Source organism: Hydra vulgaris, chromosome 08, assembly GCF_038396675.1.
Source record: "Hydra vulgaris chromosome 08, alternate assembly HydraT2T_AEP".
Classification (NCBI taxonomy): Eukaryota; Metazoa; Cnidaria; class Hydrozoa; order Anthoathecata; family Hydridae; genus Hydra; species Hydra vulgaris.
The window spans coordinates 40,578,624-40,593,171 of record NC_088927.1 but is presented as its reverse complement, the minus strand read 5'-3'; the positions used below and the strand labels follow the sequence as shown (position 1 = coordinate 40,593,171).

Here is a 14,548-nt window from a genome sequence, read left to right as displayed (position 1 = left end):
GCTCTGAGCCAACAAAACCCGTGAAAATTTTGTCAATTTACCCCAAAAGCCTTATTTTCAATGAACAGTCTATAGATCTCGAAAAGCGGCAACTGTGAAAAAAAGTCTGACAAGGTATAGTAAAGCAATTGTGACTTTTAGAACTTTTTTTTTCATACGACCTACTACTTTCTTCGTAATGTAAAAAGGAAGCAATCTTCCAAAAGTTACGTTTTTGTCCAAAAAACACATAAATTTTATTATCTACCATGTGCATGCGCGAATCCTTACAATGCTATAGTGAATGATGATATGGTCAAATAGGAAGGTTTTGTGTCATTTTTGTCACTCTCTGATGAAAGGCTGTAAAGATAAACACAATTCATCAACTTACCTTGCGGCCAACTAGCCCCGGTCTCCCCTAGAGCATATAAAAATTGTTAAATTTATGTGTTGCAAAAGTGTGACAATAATATTTGTAAAATATTATTGGTTTAATTTTCAATTTATATTTTTAGAACAAAATTTTAATTAATAGTCATATTTATATCAAAGAAACTATGACAAGAACATATAAAAGTGTTGCTGGGAGTCGTGATTATATTCCATACACCCACGAAACATTGACCAAATGTTTAAAAGAAGTAAGAAGTGGTAATTTAACAAAAAAAGATGCTTGCTTATCCTTTAAAATTCCTCAATCAAAAATAAAGAATGAACTGAAAGGTTTACATAATGAAAAACCAGGCGGTTGCACAATATTTAGCGAAATTGAAGAAGAAGTTTTTGCAAACTATATTATAAATATGTCTTCTTTTGGATTCCCAGATAAACTAGAAGGGGTTCCTCCATCAAACATGAGGAATTATGATGAAACTAATTTAACCGATAACCCTGGTAATAAACTAGTAATAACAAAGCGAGGATCAAAATAACCTGAGAGGATAATTACCACAAAACATAACGTCTGCTACATCTTTTATGTGTTGTGGTAATGCAGAACGGCATATCCTTTCTCCATAGATTGTATATAAAGCAGGTTCAATGTGGACAACTTGCACAAAAAAGAAACAGAAAAAGGAGCATGTTGTAACCGCTCAAAGAGTGAACTGTTTGACTCCAGTTATTTTACAGATTGGTTTAAATCTTTATTGTTACCTGAACTAAAAAAGCATCTTGAAAATATGTTCTAATTGGAGACTATTTGTTGTCACATATAAATACACTGCCCTTGTGTGATGAAAAAAACATCAAGTTTATTGCACTTCCTCCTAGCTCCACGCATTTAATGCAGTCATTGGATGTTGCATATTTTTGACCTATTAAAGTTCAGTGGAGAAATATATCTACAACTTGGAAGCAAATTGGCAAAGGACGTAAGGCTCCATCAATTCCAAATGAACAGTTTCCAGCATTGCTTAAATGTCTCGTGAAAAAAAATTGAAGAACCTGGTTGTGAAAGTATGAAGAAAGGCTTCAGAAAAACTGAATTATACCCACTTGATCGAAAGCAGGTGCTAGATAGACTTCCTAAAAGAACATTTATAAATGAAGATGTCACTGTAAAAATAGGTTCTCTTGTCAGTGGTTCTTTCACACAACATTTATTTGAAGCTACAGGTGATGATTATAGACCCCTAATAAAAAGCAAAATAAAGTCTCTATTGTCCCAGGAAAAAGTGTATCATCAATAGATGTAGTTAATATGCAAGCAGCTATAAATACATATACGACAAAAAAAAACTGTTGGCTGTTGTAAAAAAACCAAGGTATTCACTCTTGAACAACAAATAATTACAAATAATCTATTAAATAACTCTAGCGCTGTTAGTTTGATGCTTGATGCATAGTTTTTTGAGTTTTAAATATTAATAAGGTTTTTTTGTGATTTATATTTTGAATAAATTTGTAAGTTAGTTTCAAGCTGTTGCTTTTAATATTTTTTTGCCTTAAAAACATATCACCTAATATCAATGTATTTGTGAATATGTAAAATATGAAATGATTAATTATTAATTATAATTTGCTTTTAGGCCAGTTTTAGGCCAGTTTAGTGGCCAAAGTCACCACCAGTATAGGGGTGACTTGACTCATCCTTAAAATTAAAAAAAAAGTGTGAAAGGTATAATTTTTTTGTTTTTCATTTTAACTATTTTAATTAGATTATTTAATTCTTCGACATCATGCACATCTAATGCAATTTATTTCAACATATTAACCATTTATGATAAAATTAAAAAAAAAAAAAGATTTTAAATTTGGCTAAAGTCACCTCATTTTACGGCACCAAATAATGTTATTTAATTGAAGTTAAAAGTGTCGCATAAAACATACTTTTTCTTTCTTTCCCAAAAATCTTCCTTAAAAATCTTTTTTAAAACTTCTAATTGTTTGAGAATGATCAACATGCTTTTAGAATGATTGTACTTTTTTGTCAAGACATCGTAGCTTTGAATATACAGTTCCTTAGTTTCATTGAGTACTTCGCAGTTACATTCCGAAAATATCTAAATTAAAAGCATATCGTATTTTAATTTTTGCCTCTTCATCATAAATAAAGACATGGAGTGGATTTTATATCCAGCTTTTGGCGTAACTAAAAATACTGGTAGCTCATTTACTTTTGTAAGTTAATGCAAACATAAAACTGCTGAAAATTTTGTGAACAAGTTTTAAACACTATGTTATTTGTTTAATATTTACAAACCTCTACAATACTTTTAATTCGCATGTAAAGCGATTTTACGCTGTTGCATATTTGTAACATCGTCACCATAAAATTTTGACCAGATTCAATACTTGCTTCATGTTTCATTACAATATATAACTCTCCAAGAATCTTATCTAATAAGTTTTCATATAGTCGAAGAGCGGAAAAATCCTAAAAAGTCGTGTTTCTGCTATTTAGATGTTTTTAACTTTATTCAAATGATTTTTAACTGGTTTAAATGATTATTAGATATAAATAGTTCCAGTATAAAATTGGGGTTTCAAATTTTAAGGTTTTAAAAATATCACAGGAAGAAAAACTGTTTAATAAAACTTTTCAAAAATAATAGTTCATACAAATAATTAAGTCTTAAGAAAACAGATATTTTGGCAAGCATTATAGTTAAAGGTAGAACGTGGCTAATTGAGCATAGGAACAAGTTAGACATATTGAAAAATAAGCATTGCATGACAAAATATCTAATGAAGAAATTAAAGAAATAGAATGGTAACGCAATTTGCAACAAAAAAATAAAAACAAAAAAATAAAAATAATAAAGGTTACTAAATTGCAGTCGAGTAAGATGTACGGATACTTTTTCTGTTTTGGACCAAAATTAGTTAAGGTAAGTTGAGCAACTTTGAAAAAAACGAATAAAACTGAACTGTTTAACGCAAAAAATGATGATAAAAAAAATATTGCTGTACATTATATATACTGTTTTTAAATTAGCAATTGTTGTATCAAAATAATTCAATAACTTTCTTACTATTTAATTTTTTCTCTTCTCTTACTTACGTCACTAAAGTGTGTAAAATAAAGTTATAAACACGCTTACTGTGATAGTTATAATAATATCAATAGTTTTTTGATGAGTTATCTAAATTCCATACCATGCTTATTTATTTATTTGTCGATTGCTGAACTTGTTCAACACATTTGCTAAGTTTACCTCTTTGGGGCAGGTTGAGCAGCTCGGTAAACTTAAGGCAATCTTAGGTTTATTGAAAAATTTCTCAATTAGCCCCGTTCTGCTCTGTTCATGTATACTTATTGCATTTCAATACAACTTAAAAACGTATCCATTAGCTATGATAATGGATCTATGATAATGGATCAAAAGTTCTTACCGAAGTTAGCGATTTAACATTTGGACTTTTGATAAAACCTTCAGTAGTGTGGTAAGAACAAGCAGAATCATTTAAGGTCGAGTCGTGTTTAGTTAGCCGTAAAACCTAAAAGAAATTAGGTTCTAAATGGAAAAGTTTTAAAAAGAATATGAGGAAATGTATTCTGAAATTTTGCAAAACTTACCAATAAGCATTTTAGACGATGAACAGCCACAAAATAATACCTATCCATAATCAAATCTTCTGTTAAACTATGGAATTTCTTCAAAGCCTCCGTGCACGATTTTTTTTCGCATTTCGGAATAATTTTGGAATTCAGTGGGTTTGTAGAAAGCGTACCTTTACTTTGATCCAGCATTTTTGATTTTGCCTTTACAAGTATTAAAACCAATGTTGCTAAAAGTTATTTTATATATATATATATATATATATATATATATATATATATATATATATATATATATATATATATATATATATATATATATATATATATATATATATATACATGTATATATATATATATAACAAAATTAAATTTTTCAATTTTATTACACATGAGATATGTATTTTTATATCATTTTACCTAAAAGAAGCTTTATAAGCATTGCTTTCTTGTTTTTTATGTTGCAGACTGCACCCAGCAATAAATTTTTTAATCTTTTTCATTTCTTTTCGTTTTTTTCACTTTTTATATAATATTAATGAATGAAGGGAATTACCGGTTAAATTTTCTTAGAAATGTTCCCAGGTAACTAGGAAACCACCTTCATTCACGTAAAAAAACTTACTGAGAAGAAACGAATTTTTAATGCGTAGTTTTCCTTCGTGTCGTTGAAACTAAATATTCTTGTAAATCCTTTTTCATTATTTATATTGGTTTGTTTCTTAGAATTTCCCAAAAACTGAACAAGTTTTAATTATTTATTGTATTTCATATGCGTATTTAGTTAAATTTTGTAATGTGTGCTATATAATCGTATTTTATAACATTTTTATTTTTAATACTAATGTCAAATACAGATTTGTTACAAAAAATTGCAGTAATTTGAGCTTGGAAAATAAAGGAACCCAAATAACAGCCCACCAACCATTCGGGTCGGAAGGAAATATATTAACCATGATTTTCTGAAATATTAAGATTCAAATTTTTGAGAGAATTCAAATTTCATGAAAAGTTTTTTGAAAGTAGTGAAAACTGTGGTTCGGGCTCTGGTATAGTGACAACCATGTCTTTTTTTCTTGAAAACCCGCACATGGGATAAAGTACATAGTATAGTATTATTGTTTTTTAACTACTTTTATTATTATTTGTACTAATTAATTTTAAAATATTTACCTAAAAAAGTTGCAGTTTATCTCATAAAATGCAAAAAAGCTCACGTTATTATTATTGTAAATTAAACCAACAAAATATTGCCCACGATCAAGTTGTAGGTTTTACTAAAGTTAGATGATACAGAGTTTTTAAGGCTTTTTAGCCCTTTTAAGAGTATTTTAATGTCGTTGTTAAATTATTTAATTCTTTTAAATAGTTTTTTAATCCATTCATAAAAATGACAACTTTACAATACAATCACATAAAATACACGATTTATATAAATCAGTAAATTAGTTTTACTTTCAATATAACTTTTGTTAAAAACTTTCTCTGCTAATTTCTTTGACTGCCTTTTGTCTAACATGGCCGAAAAATATAATGCAATCATTTCTTGAAATGTTATTCATTCCTCGATGAGTAACTGAGTAACTAACTCTTCTTACGTATTCAGATTTTTTATTTTAATATTTATATTAAGGAGGTACATAACCTGAAATTTTGAAAAGAATCAAAAAAAATATTATTATCGTTATTGATGTAAAATTTTATGAGGAACACATTTTTAAAACTATTTTTTTAATAACAATAACATAAATAGTGACTTAAGCAGCTTTTTGGATGACTAAAAAATATTTCGGACATAGGAACGTCCTTAGCAACCATCTTCTTACCTACTTTGTGTTCTTTTGACTTCTAAAAGAGACTTTTTTTTTCAGAGATAGAATAAATGATTGGAGATATAAAATAGATGAAAGGGATATCTCACACTATACCTTTGATTGAACTGTTGATATAAGGCAGAAGTTTTTTTAAATCTTTGTTAAAAAAAAAAAGAATAACCTTACTCTGCAAGTAAGCCATAAAAACCAAATCCCTTACTATGAATATAACAAAAATTATTCTTTTTTATAGGCTGGGTCAATAAAAATGAGCAATTGTTTTTACTCAGTAATTGCTCAGCTTTAAGTGAATAAAAACTTAAGCAAAATTGTTGACTACCGCGTATATATATACATATATATATATATATATATATATATATATATATATATATATATATATATATATATATATATATATATATATATATATATATATATATATAATATATATATATATATATATATATATATAAATATATATATATATATATATATATATATATATATATATATATATATATATATATATAAATATATATATATATATATATATTTATAAATTTATTTAATGCAATGGAATCGATTGACCAATAAACTATGTGGTTTTTTTTCCTTAGATCTTAAGAAATAAACAATATGCTTTTAATACTTTTAAATAAGAGTTGAATATTCAATTTTTTTTAATACTTTATTCAAGTCTTTATAATTATAATTGATATTGTAATTAATTAATTTATATATATATATATATATATATTTATATATATATATATATATATTTATATATATATATATATATATATATATATATATATATATATATATATATATATATATATATATATATATATATACCAGTATTTCCGAAGCCTTTTGTAGAGAAAGATGTACTAAACCGAATAGTGCACTCAATTTCTTGGTCTTTAATAAAACTGTGTGCTTCTTCTAAACTCAATGCAGTTTTAAAATGCGGCATAATCAAAAAATGCGAATTACTAAAGATATTATACAATAAATATCACAATTACAATTTTCTTATAGGAGTTTATCAACTTCTTTTATAACTCCGTTTTCAAACCTATAAACTGGACGTTAAATTGGTTCCTTGGTTCCCCATAATAATAGTCACATTGTAATTCATAATATATATAAATAAAAATAGATAATAACACAGCTTATAAAACAAAATTCTACAATTCATATTCATAATGATGGTACAATAATAACATAAATATTACAGCAATATTGTAACATTTACAAAAAATATCCTATTACCACTACGATTTCATATACCATTCCGCTGCTCCTCTTACTATAATTAGGACAACCTTCTTATTTTTGAAAACAAATCATACTTTTGACTTCTATTATATATTGTTCACCGATTTCATGTGATTTTAACACTTTTTGTAGCAACATAGTTTTAATTTAGAAGTTTTATTGAACAATAAACCAAGAACTCTTTCAAGGACAAAAAAAAATCATTTTCTTGCAATTGGTACACACACAAAAAGAAGATAACCCAACACTTGAACAAAAGTTGGCATCTGATTCTTTACCTTCAACTAGTAACTCAAGTTCAGGGAAAATAAAATTTGACTTTTTCATTTCTGTAGACAAAGATGATTATAACATTATATTTAACTATGGTTTATTAAAATTTTAAGTAAAAGAAATAGCTAATTTCTCAGATTGCGGAAGTTAAGCTAATCTTGAAAATAATGAAGTAAAGCGACAAGGACTTTATTCAGATCTACATCATGTACTTCAGATTATTGTCGATGGCAAAAAACTTTTAAAACGTCCAATAGTATCACTTACATTCAAAACAAAAATAATATTACAAAATATTGTGGCAGAAAGTTTTATTCTACTAATGTTAGAATAGTGTTGGCATTTAGAGACATTGGTAGAGGTCAAAGAGCCATTAAATCTTTTAGTTCAATATTAAATATGCCACGACTTATTTCTTTCAAAGCTTACACAAATAATAATAATGTTTTGCATGGTATATTTACTAGTGTTTGTACAGCATCTATGACCAAAGCAGCCAAGGAAACAGCAAGACTACGAGAACAGAAAAACAATGAAACAATGAACTGTACAGTTTTCCTTGATGGTTCGTGAAAGAAGAGAGGACACAGCTCGCTAAATGGAATTGTCTCTATCATTTCAACGATCAATGGAATGTGTTTACACTAAGATGTTTTATCTAAAAGTTGTCATGGTTGTGCAATGTGGAAGCATAAAAAACACCTCATTATGTGGACTGGAAATTCAATCATGTTTGCCAGTCAAATCGTACAGGTAGTTCTGGATTCATGGATGCTATGGGGGCTGTTAAAATGTATTCTCGGTCCATTTCTGAAAATAATCTTATATATATGGAACACATGATGATGGAGATACGACTTCGTTTAATCAAGTAAAGTTATCTAAACTTTACGGAGATTTTCTAATTACTAAGCTAGAATGTATTGAACACATTCAAAAACGTGTAGGTACTCGTTGCCAAAATATTCGTCTAACTTATAAAAATAAAAAGTTATCCGATGGAAAAGGTATCTCAGGAATAGGTAAACTTACTGATAAAGCTATCAATACTCTTCAAAATTACTTTGGTAGGGCTGTAAGGCAGAATGTTGATGATAATTATTTTTTGAAAAAATCTATAAGGGCAACTTTGTTTCATAATACAAACATTTTGGATAAAAATATTCGGCATCAATTTTGTCCACACACTAAGGATACCTGGTGTTTATGGCTGGCTGACAAAATAACAGGTAATAAACATACAAGAAAAACTTAAGCCTCCCAATTACAATTAAAGATTTGTTAACGCCAGTTTGGCATGATTTATCAGCAGAATCACTAATGTTAAAGTGTTTGCATGACAAAACTCAAAATAGAAACGAATGCTTAAAAAGTATGATCAAGAAAAAATGTCCAAAGTAAAATTTTGTGTCACGAAAACTTCTTGAAATTGGTATTTGTTCAGCATTCATTGAATTTAATGATGGCAAATCTGGTTTAAGCTCAATGATGCAAATGCTTGGACTACCTGTTTCCCAGCTTATGTAAAATGCATTTAAAAAGCGATATAGAGAGCATAAAAAATGTTTAGAGAAAGCCATCAATCAAAGGCGTAAAAGCAAGAAGAAAATTAAGAACCATTAGATAAGGATTTCTGGATATTTTTTTTTTTTAGTTTATCATTATTTTTGCGTTTTTCTCAGTATTTGATTTTAACCAATTTTGATAACTTTTAAACGTGATATTTCAAGATCAGCATGAGTTTTTAGGTTGAAATTTTCACAGTATATTCTTTAGCTATAATGGCATGAATTGAACTAAAACTATTATTTTATACACAAAACTTGCGCCTTTTATAAACTCTAACTATGCAAAATATTATCAAAAAATGTTAATATCTTCTGAAGTTTTTTATATTATGGCTTCATTTTAGTTTGACTCCTGAATTACGATACAATAAAGAACTATTGAATTTTTCAAGTTTAACTATATAAGTTTTTAAAATGTTTTTTTTACAATCCATCATCAAAATATCATATTTTCAGTAATAATTGAGGCAAAGAGTCTTGATTAACTACTCTTTTAGTTTAATTATTTTTAAACAATTTGTTTTGAATGAAAAAAATAATAAAAACTGTTGTGAATTGTCTTATTTCAAGTTTTATTTTTTATGGGTATCTACCACCTTAAAAAATATATATTATATTATTTTAATAAATTTTTTAATTTAGAAAAAGCTTCCTTTTTTCGATTTAATTGAAGGCTATATGGTGGAGTATAAATTTTATTTAGGGTTGTATGATGGAGTATAAATTTTATTATAGGCTGTATGGTGGAGTATAAAGTAATCGATATTCACTTGTTTCAACAATAATTCTCATTAGCTCTCCTTTATTAATTGAACAATTATTTATTATAATAAGGGAATTTTTGAAACCATCATTTCTCATCATTAGGATCAAGTTGTTTAAATATTGCAAAAACGGTTCTCAATTATATGCTTAACTCCGTGTTTGAAGTTAAAATGTTTGCTTTGTGCCAGCAAGTAAAACAGAAACAATGTTTGATCTGATTGTTCGAACAACATTTTATTGTGTCGTATTTACTTCACTTCTTTATTATTTTCTTGTTGTTGTTAAAATACTTATACCAAATTCACCAAGTAAAAACATATTTTCATCATTTGGCGTTAAATATTGTCAATACAATACTTAATACGAAATTTGCAATCACAATTTACAAGTCAGTATACTTTATTGTTTCGACTTATACGTTAAAATAGTCGAATTTGATCTAAAGCTCTACCCAGTGGGCACAGGACCTAAATAAGACGTCTTTTGAACATTCAAAAGACGTCCAAAACGTTCAAAAGACGTTTAAAAGACGTCCAAAATGTTTAAAAGACGTTTAAAAGACGTCTTTTTTACGTCCTGTGTCCACCGGGTAGGATAAGGTGAAAACAAGTTTAGATATTTTTTTCAAAACCTATGTTTCCCTAGCCTTATTACTATTAGAACCTATAACATTTTGTGGAAAATGTAATAATTTAATGCTTGACGAGACAGAAATCAATGCTAACAAATTTAACTAGTTTAATCATTTGCGATCGCAAACTATTAATCTAAATCTAATATTTGCTACTTTACTTTTGGAAGCTGGATTCAGTTGACATCGTATAATAAAATAGTTAAAGTGTAATATTGCCTTTTTGGTGGTAGATAAAGGCATGTTCTATCAACTCAAATGTAGTCTTCAATCAATGTTCTTATCAACACACTGCTTATATTTTATCAGTTTTAATGTTATTGAACAATGTTCGTTAATATTTTACTTTATATAATCAAAGCTTTTATTATTTAGGAGCTCTGCTGAACCTTTTCTACTTATCCTTAATTTGATTTTGTTTTGTCATCTTCATACTTGCTTATTATTAATCTTCTTTCAGAATTGGTTAATATTCTATATCGCCAATTATTTATAATTATTTCTTTGTAATGTTCGTTGGTGCTATACTAGTCTGATTAATATTTTCGATATATCCGTCTGTGCTTAGAGCATTAGTATTATTTAGATAAACCATGTTTTTGTTGCAAACGTGTAAAATCTATATGTATTACAAAAATGTTTAAAAAAATTAAATAATTTTTTAACAAGATTAAAAGTCCCTTTTGAAAAGAATTAAATCATTTTTTAACGGAATTAAAATTCCCTTTAAGAAGGATTAAAAAGCCTCCAAAACCTGTACTAATTTTAACAGTATTTCTATATTTTAATAATATATTGTAAATTTCCAGAATTTTATAAGTTATAATTTAAAAAAATCTTAATTCTTAATTAAAAATTATTTTTTTTAGAAAGATTGTTTTAGCTTATGGGATAACTAACAGCTTATAAAATGGATATACTATGGGATAAATAACAGCTTATAAAATGGATATATTATGGGATAAATAAGAATTTATAAAATAAAAGGATCATCATCCTAATTATGTTGGAGGACTAAAGCGGAATATAAAAACCTTAATTAAAAACCATTAAAATAACTTACAAAAGTTGTAGTGTATAAATATAATCAGGGGCGAAGCTGCTGCTGCACAGTGAAACTTATATATCCCTTGCTTATAAATATGAATTAAATGAAAAATTATTACTATTGTTATTTTATTTTTTTGTCAAAAAGCTCTGTTATGTGGTTTAATATTTATTTTACTTGCAACAATAACCAGCAACACGTGCGAGTATCTAAAAAACACGCGTGTAAAGAATTTTACACGCGCAAGCATATTTTTTAAATTAAATATAAATTCCTATGCCAAGTAATCGCTTGCATACAAAAAATCAACTTTTTTTTATTTCTTTTCAACTTCCTGCCACTTTTATTTGACGCGATTACTTGGTAAACCACCCTCCAAATTTCTGTACACCTCAAAGTGCTTCTAAAGGAATACAAACGTCAAAAGAAGATATTCGAGAAAATCAAACATTGCTAATGTACACATTTATGTAGAGCAAGCAATAAAAGGGTAAAAAACACTTTCGTATCTTAAAAATTTATTTTAAAACACCGTCATTACTCTATCTTTTCTGTTTAAACTGCTGTTTATTAACTGTTTCAAACTATTGTTTAAACTTTAGGTCATTATTATTGCAAATGAATTTATATCAATTAAGGGCTGAAAAATATGTAAATACCATGTCTATTAACTTTAATAAAAAGTTTCAACCCGGTTTTTTAATTGTAGAATCTTTTAGATTTTTAAGTCCTATAATACCAAAATGTATCAACAGAAAGAAATTAAATATAATGACTGACAAGAAAGAAGTAAACAAAATGATTGATTTTACATAAATCATGTAACATATATAAAGACATATTATTCAAGATTAAAGCTGAACACAAAATAGACGTTGAGCACATGTAAAAAATCTCTGCGACGAGTAGGGGAAAGGCCCCTATGATGGCATACTTAACTTTGAAGCTTCACTATTCAGTATCCTGAAGACCAATAATAAAAGTTTTGATATGGATACATTCCTTGTTACATCTAGAACAATAACTACCCTGGGAGTTTTTGTTCTAGATGTAACAAGGAGCGCCTTTCCCCTATATGACGTCTAATTAAGGTCACAAGTCCGTATAAAGTCCTTTAGACATATAGCTGACGTTCTGATTAAATTCTTTTTTTTTCTGCTTTTTATTTTTTTTTTATTATGCCGTGTAAATATATACAAACAGTGTGTTAATAATAAGATATATATGTAGCAGGGGCGAGAAGAAGTCTATTATGTCTTTTATTTATTTACAAATAAGTGCTTCCGTTAACAATATAAAATAAACAAACGTAAAATTGGTATAGAAATACAAATTATTAAAAAATAACAAAATACAAATTATTAAAAAATAACAAGAAGTGCTATTTACTTAAACATATTTTTCTAAAAGCACTGAAAAATTTTTAATATGATAAAATCATGAACTAATATTTAATATTATTATTTTTTTAATATTAAACTTCAGATCACAAAACCAAAGTCTAAGGGTCAAAAAATAAAAAGAATAGCAGCACATATTAAACAACAAAAACATAATTAAGTTTGAAAAGTTACCAAGTGCATTTAACATAAGCGTTTCTAAAATTAATAAACTTTTCATTTAATTGATAGATTAATCATAAGGATATTTTGCATTTTTAGAAATAGTTTTGTGGTAGATCATTTTTTAGTGATAACTGTCTAAGTTTAGTTATAAACTCATTTAACATTGTAAGAGTTTAAAGTTTAGTTGTGAATATTTTATTCCATGTCTTTGGTCCTCTAAATGAAATTAAAAATTCAATTGCCGCAAAACAACTTTTGTGTTGTATATAGGTGGTACTTGAATATCAAATTAAGTATTTGTTATGATTAATTTTGAATAAGAGATTAAAAGTTTTTAGAATAACACTTTTATTAAATTTGAACATAAAATTTAGAAGATGATAAATATTTATTTAGTAGATATTTAGCATACTTAACTTAATAAACAAAGGTTGGCAGGGAGTAAAGCGGCTTTTATTGGATATTGTTCTGATTGCATGTTTTTGTATATTAAAGATTTTTTTGATTTATTTTTATTGGTACGACACCATGCAATATTAGCGTAATTAAAATAGTATTGAATAAAAGAAAAATTTAAGAGTTTTAAACAACTTGAATTTAAAAAAGGCTTTGCTCTATAAGGTAGGCCAATGGTCCTTGATATTTTACCTTCAATATATTTTATATGATCATTATACATTTTCGTCAAGAGGTACCTACTAGAAATTTTAATGTTACTTCGCAATTGTTAATACAAAGATTTGAAAGTTTTAATGGAATTTTGTCTCTTTCATGAAAGCGATGGAAAAAAGCATATTTTTTCTTAGTTAAATTTAGAGATAATTTGTTTGCTGTAAACCATTCAGAAAGATATAGTAGTTCTGTGTTTACAGTTTCAAATAACATTCTTATATCATTGTGAGCATAAAATAGATTAGTATCATTTGCAAACAAGATTGTGTCAAATACATTACAAGGTTTTCTTAGATCATTGATATTTACTAGAAATAAGAGCGGTCCTAATTTAGATCCATGTGGTACTCCACAAGATATATTCATGTTGTTAGTTTTTCAGTAATTATGAGAAATGTATTGCTGTCTATTTGACAGATAGCTCGTAAACCATTTAAGATTCTCGTGCTAAATACCGTTGTTTTTAACTTGGTTAATAAAGTATAATGATTTACAGCGTCAAAAGCCTTGCTGAGATCAATAAAAAAGCCTAAAGTATATTTATTTTCATCAGAAGATTATAGAATATTATGAAGAAGATGAACAATTGCCAGATCAGTATAGTGACCTTATTTGAATCCAAGTTGTTTATTATAAAGAATCGTTATTAATATCTAAAAAATAGTACAGACTTTAATGCATAATATGCTCTATTATTTTTGAGAAGCATGGTAGTATTGAAATAAATCTATAATTTGCGATATAAGTTGCATCTCCAGAATTTAGAACTGCTATCACCCTTGCAACTTTTAGTTTATCAGGAAAGATTCCTTGTTCTAAAGAATTTTTAAATTAAATATTGATTCAATTATTATATTGCTACTTACCTCACCAACTCCATTACCTTTATTTGATTTTAATAAATTTACAGCATCAAGTAGTTCATTTTCAAATAGCTTATTAT

General features: G+C 27.0%; 1 protein-coding gene across 1 annotated transcript; it reads right to left on the bottom strand.

The window, feature by feature from the left end:
- Positions 1 to 490: 490 nt before the first annotated feature.
- Positions 491 to 4,532, bottom strand: LOC136083839 (uncharacterized). Its single transcript, XM_065803713.1, has 5 exons — positions 4,406 to 4,532; positions 4,004 to 4,215; positions 3,820 to 3,924; positions 2,687 to 2,860; positions 491 to 2,486 (listed from the first exon to the last, which is right to left on the bottom strand). The coding sequence occupies exons 1-5, from the start codon at positions 4,425 to 4,427 to the stop codon at positions 2,280 to 2,282; spliced, it is 720 nt and encodes a 239-aa protein (XP_065659785.1). The 5' UTR covers positions 4,428 to 4,532; the 3' UTR covers positions 491 to 2,279.
- Positions 4,533 to 14,548: the final 10,016 nt, after the last annotated feature.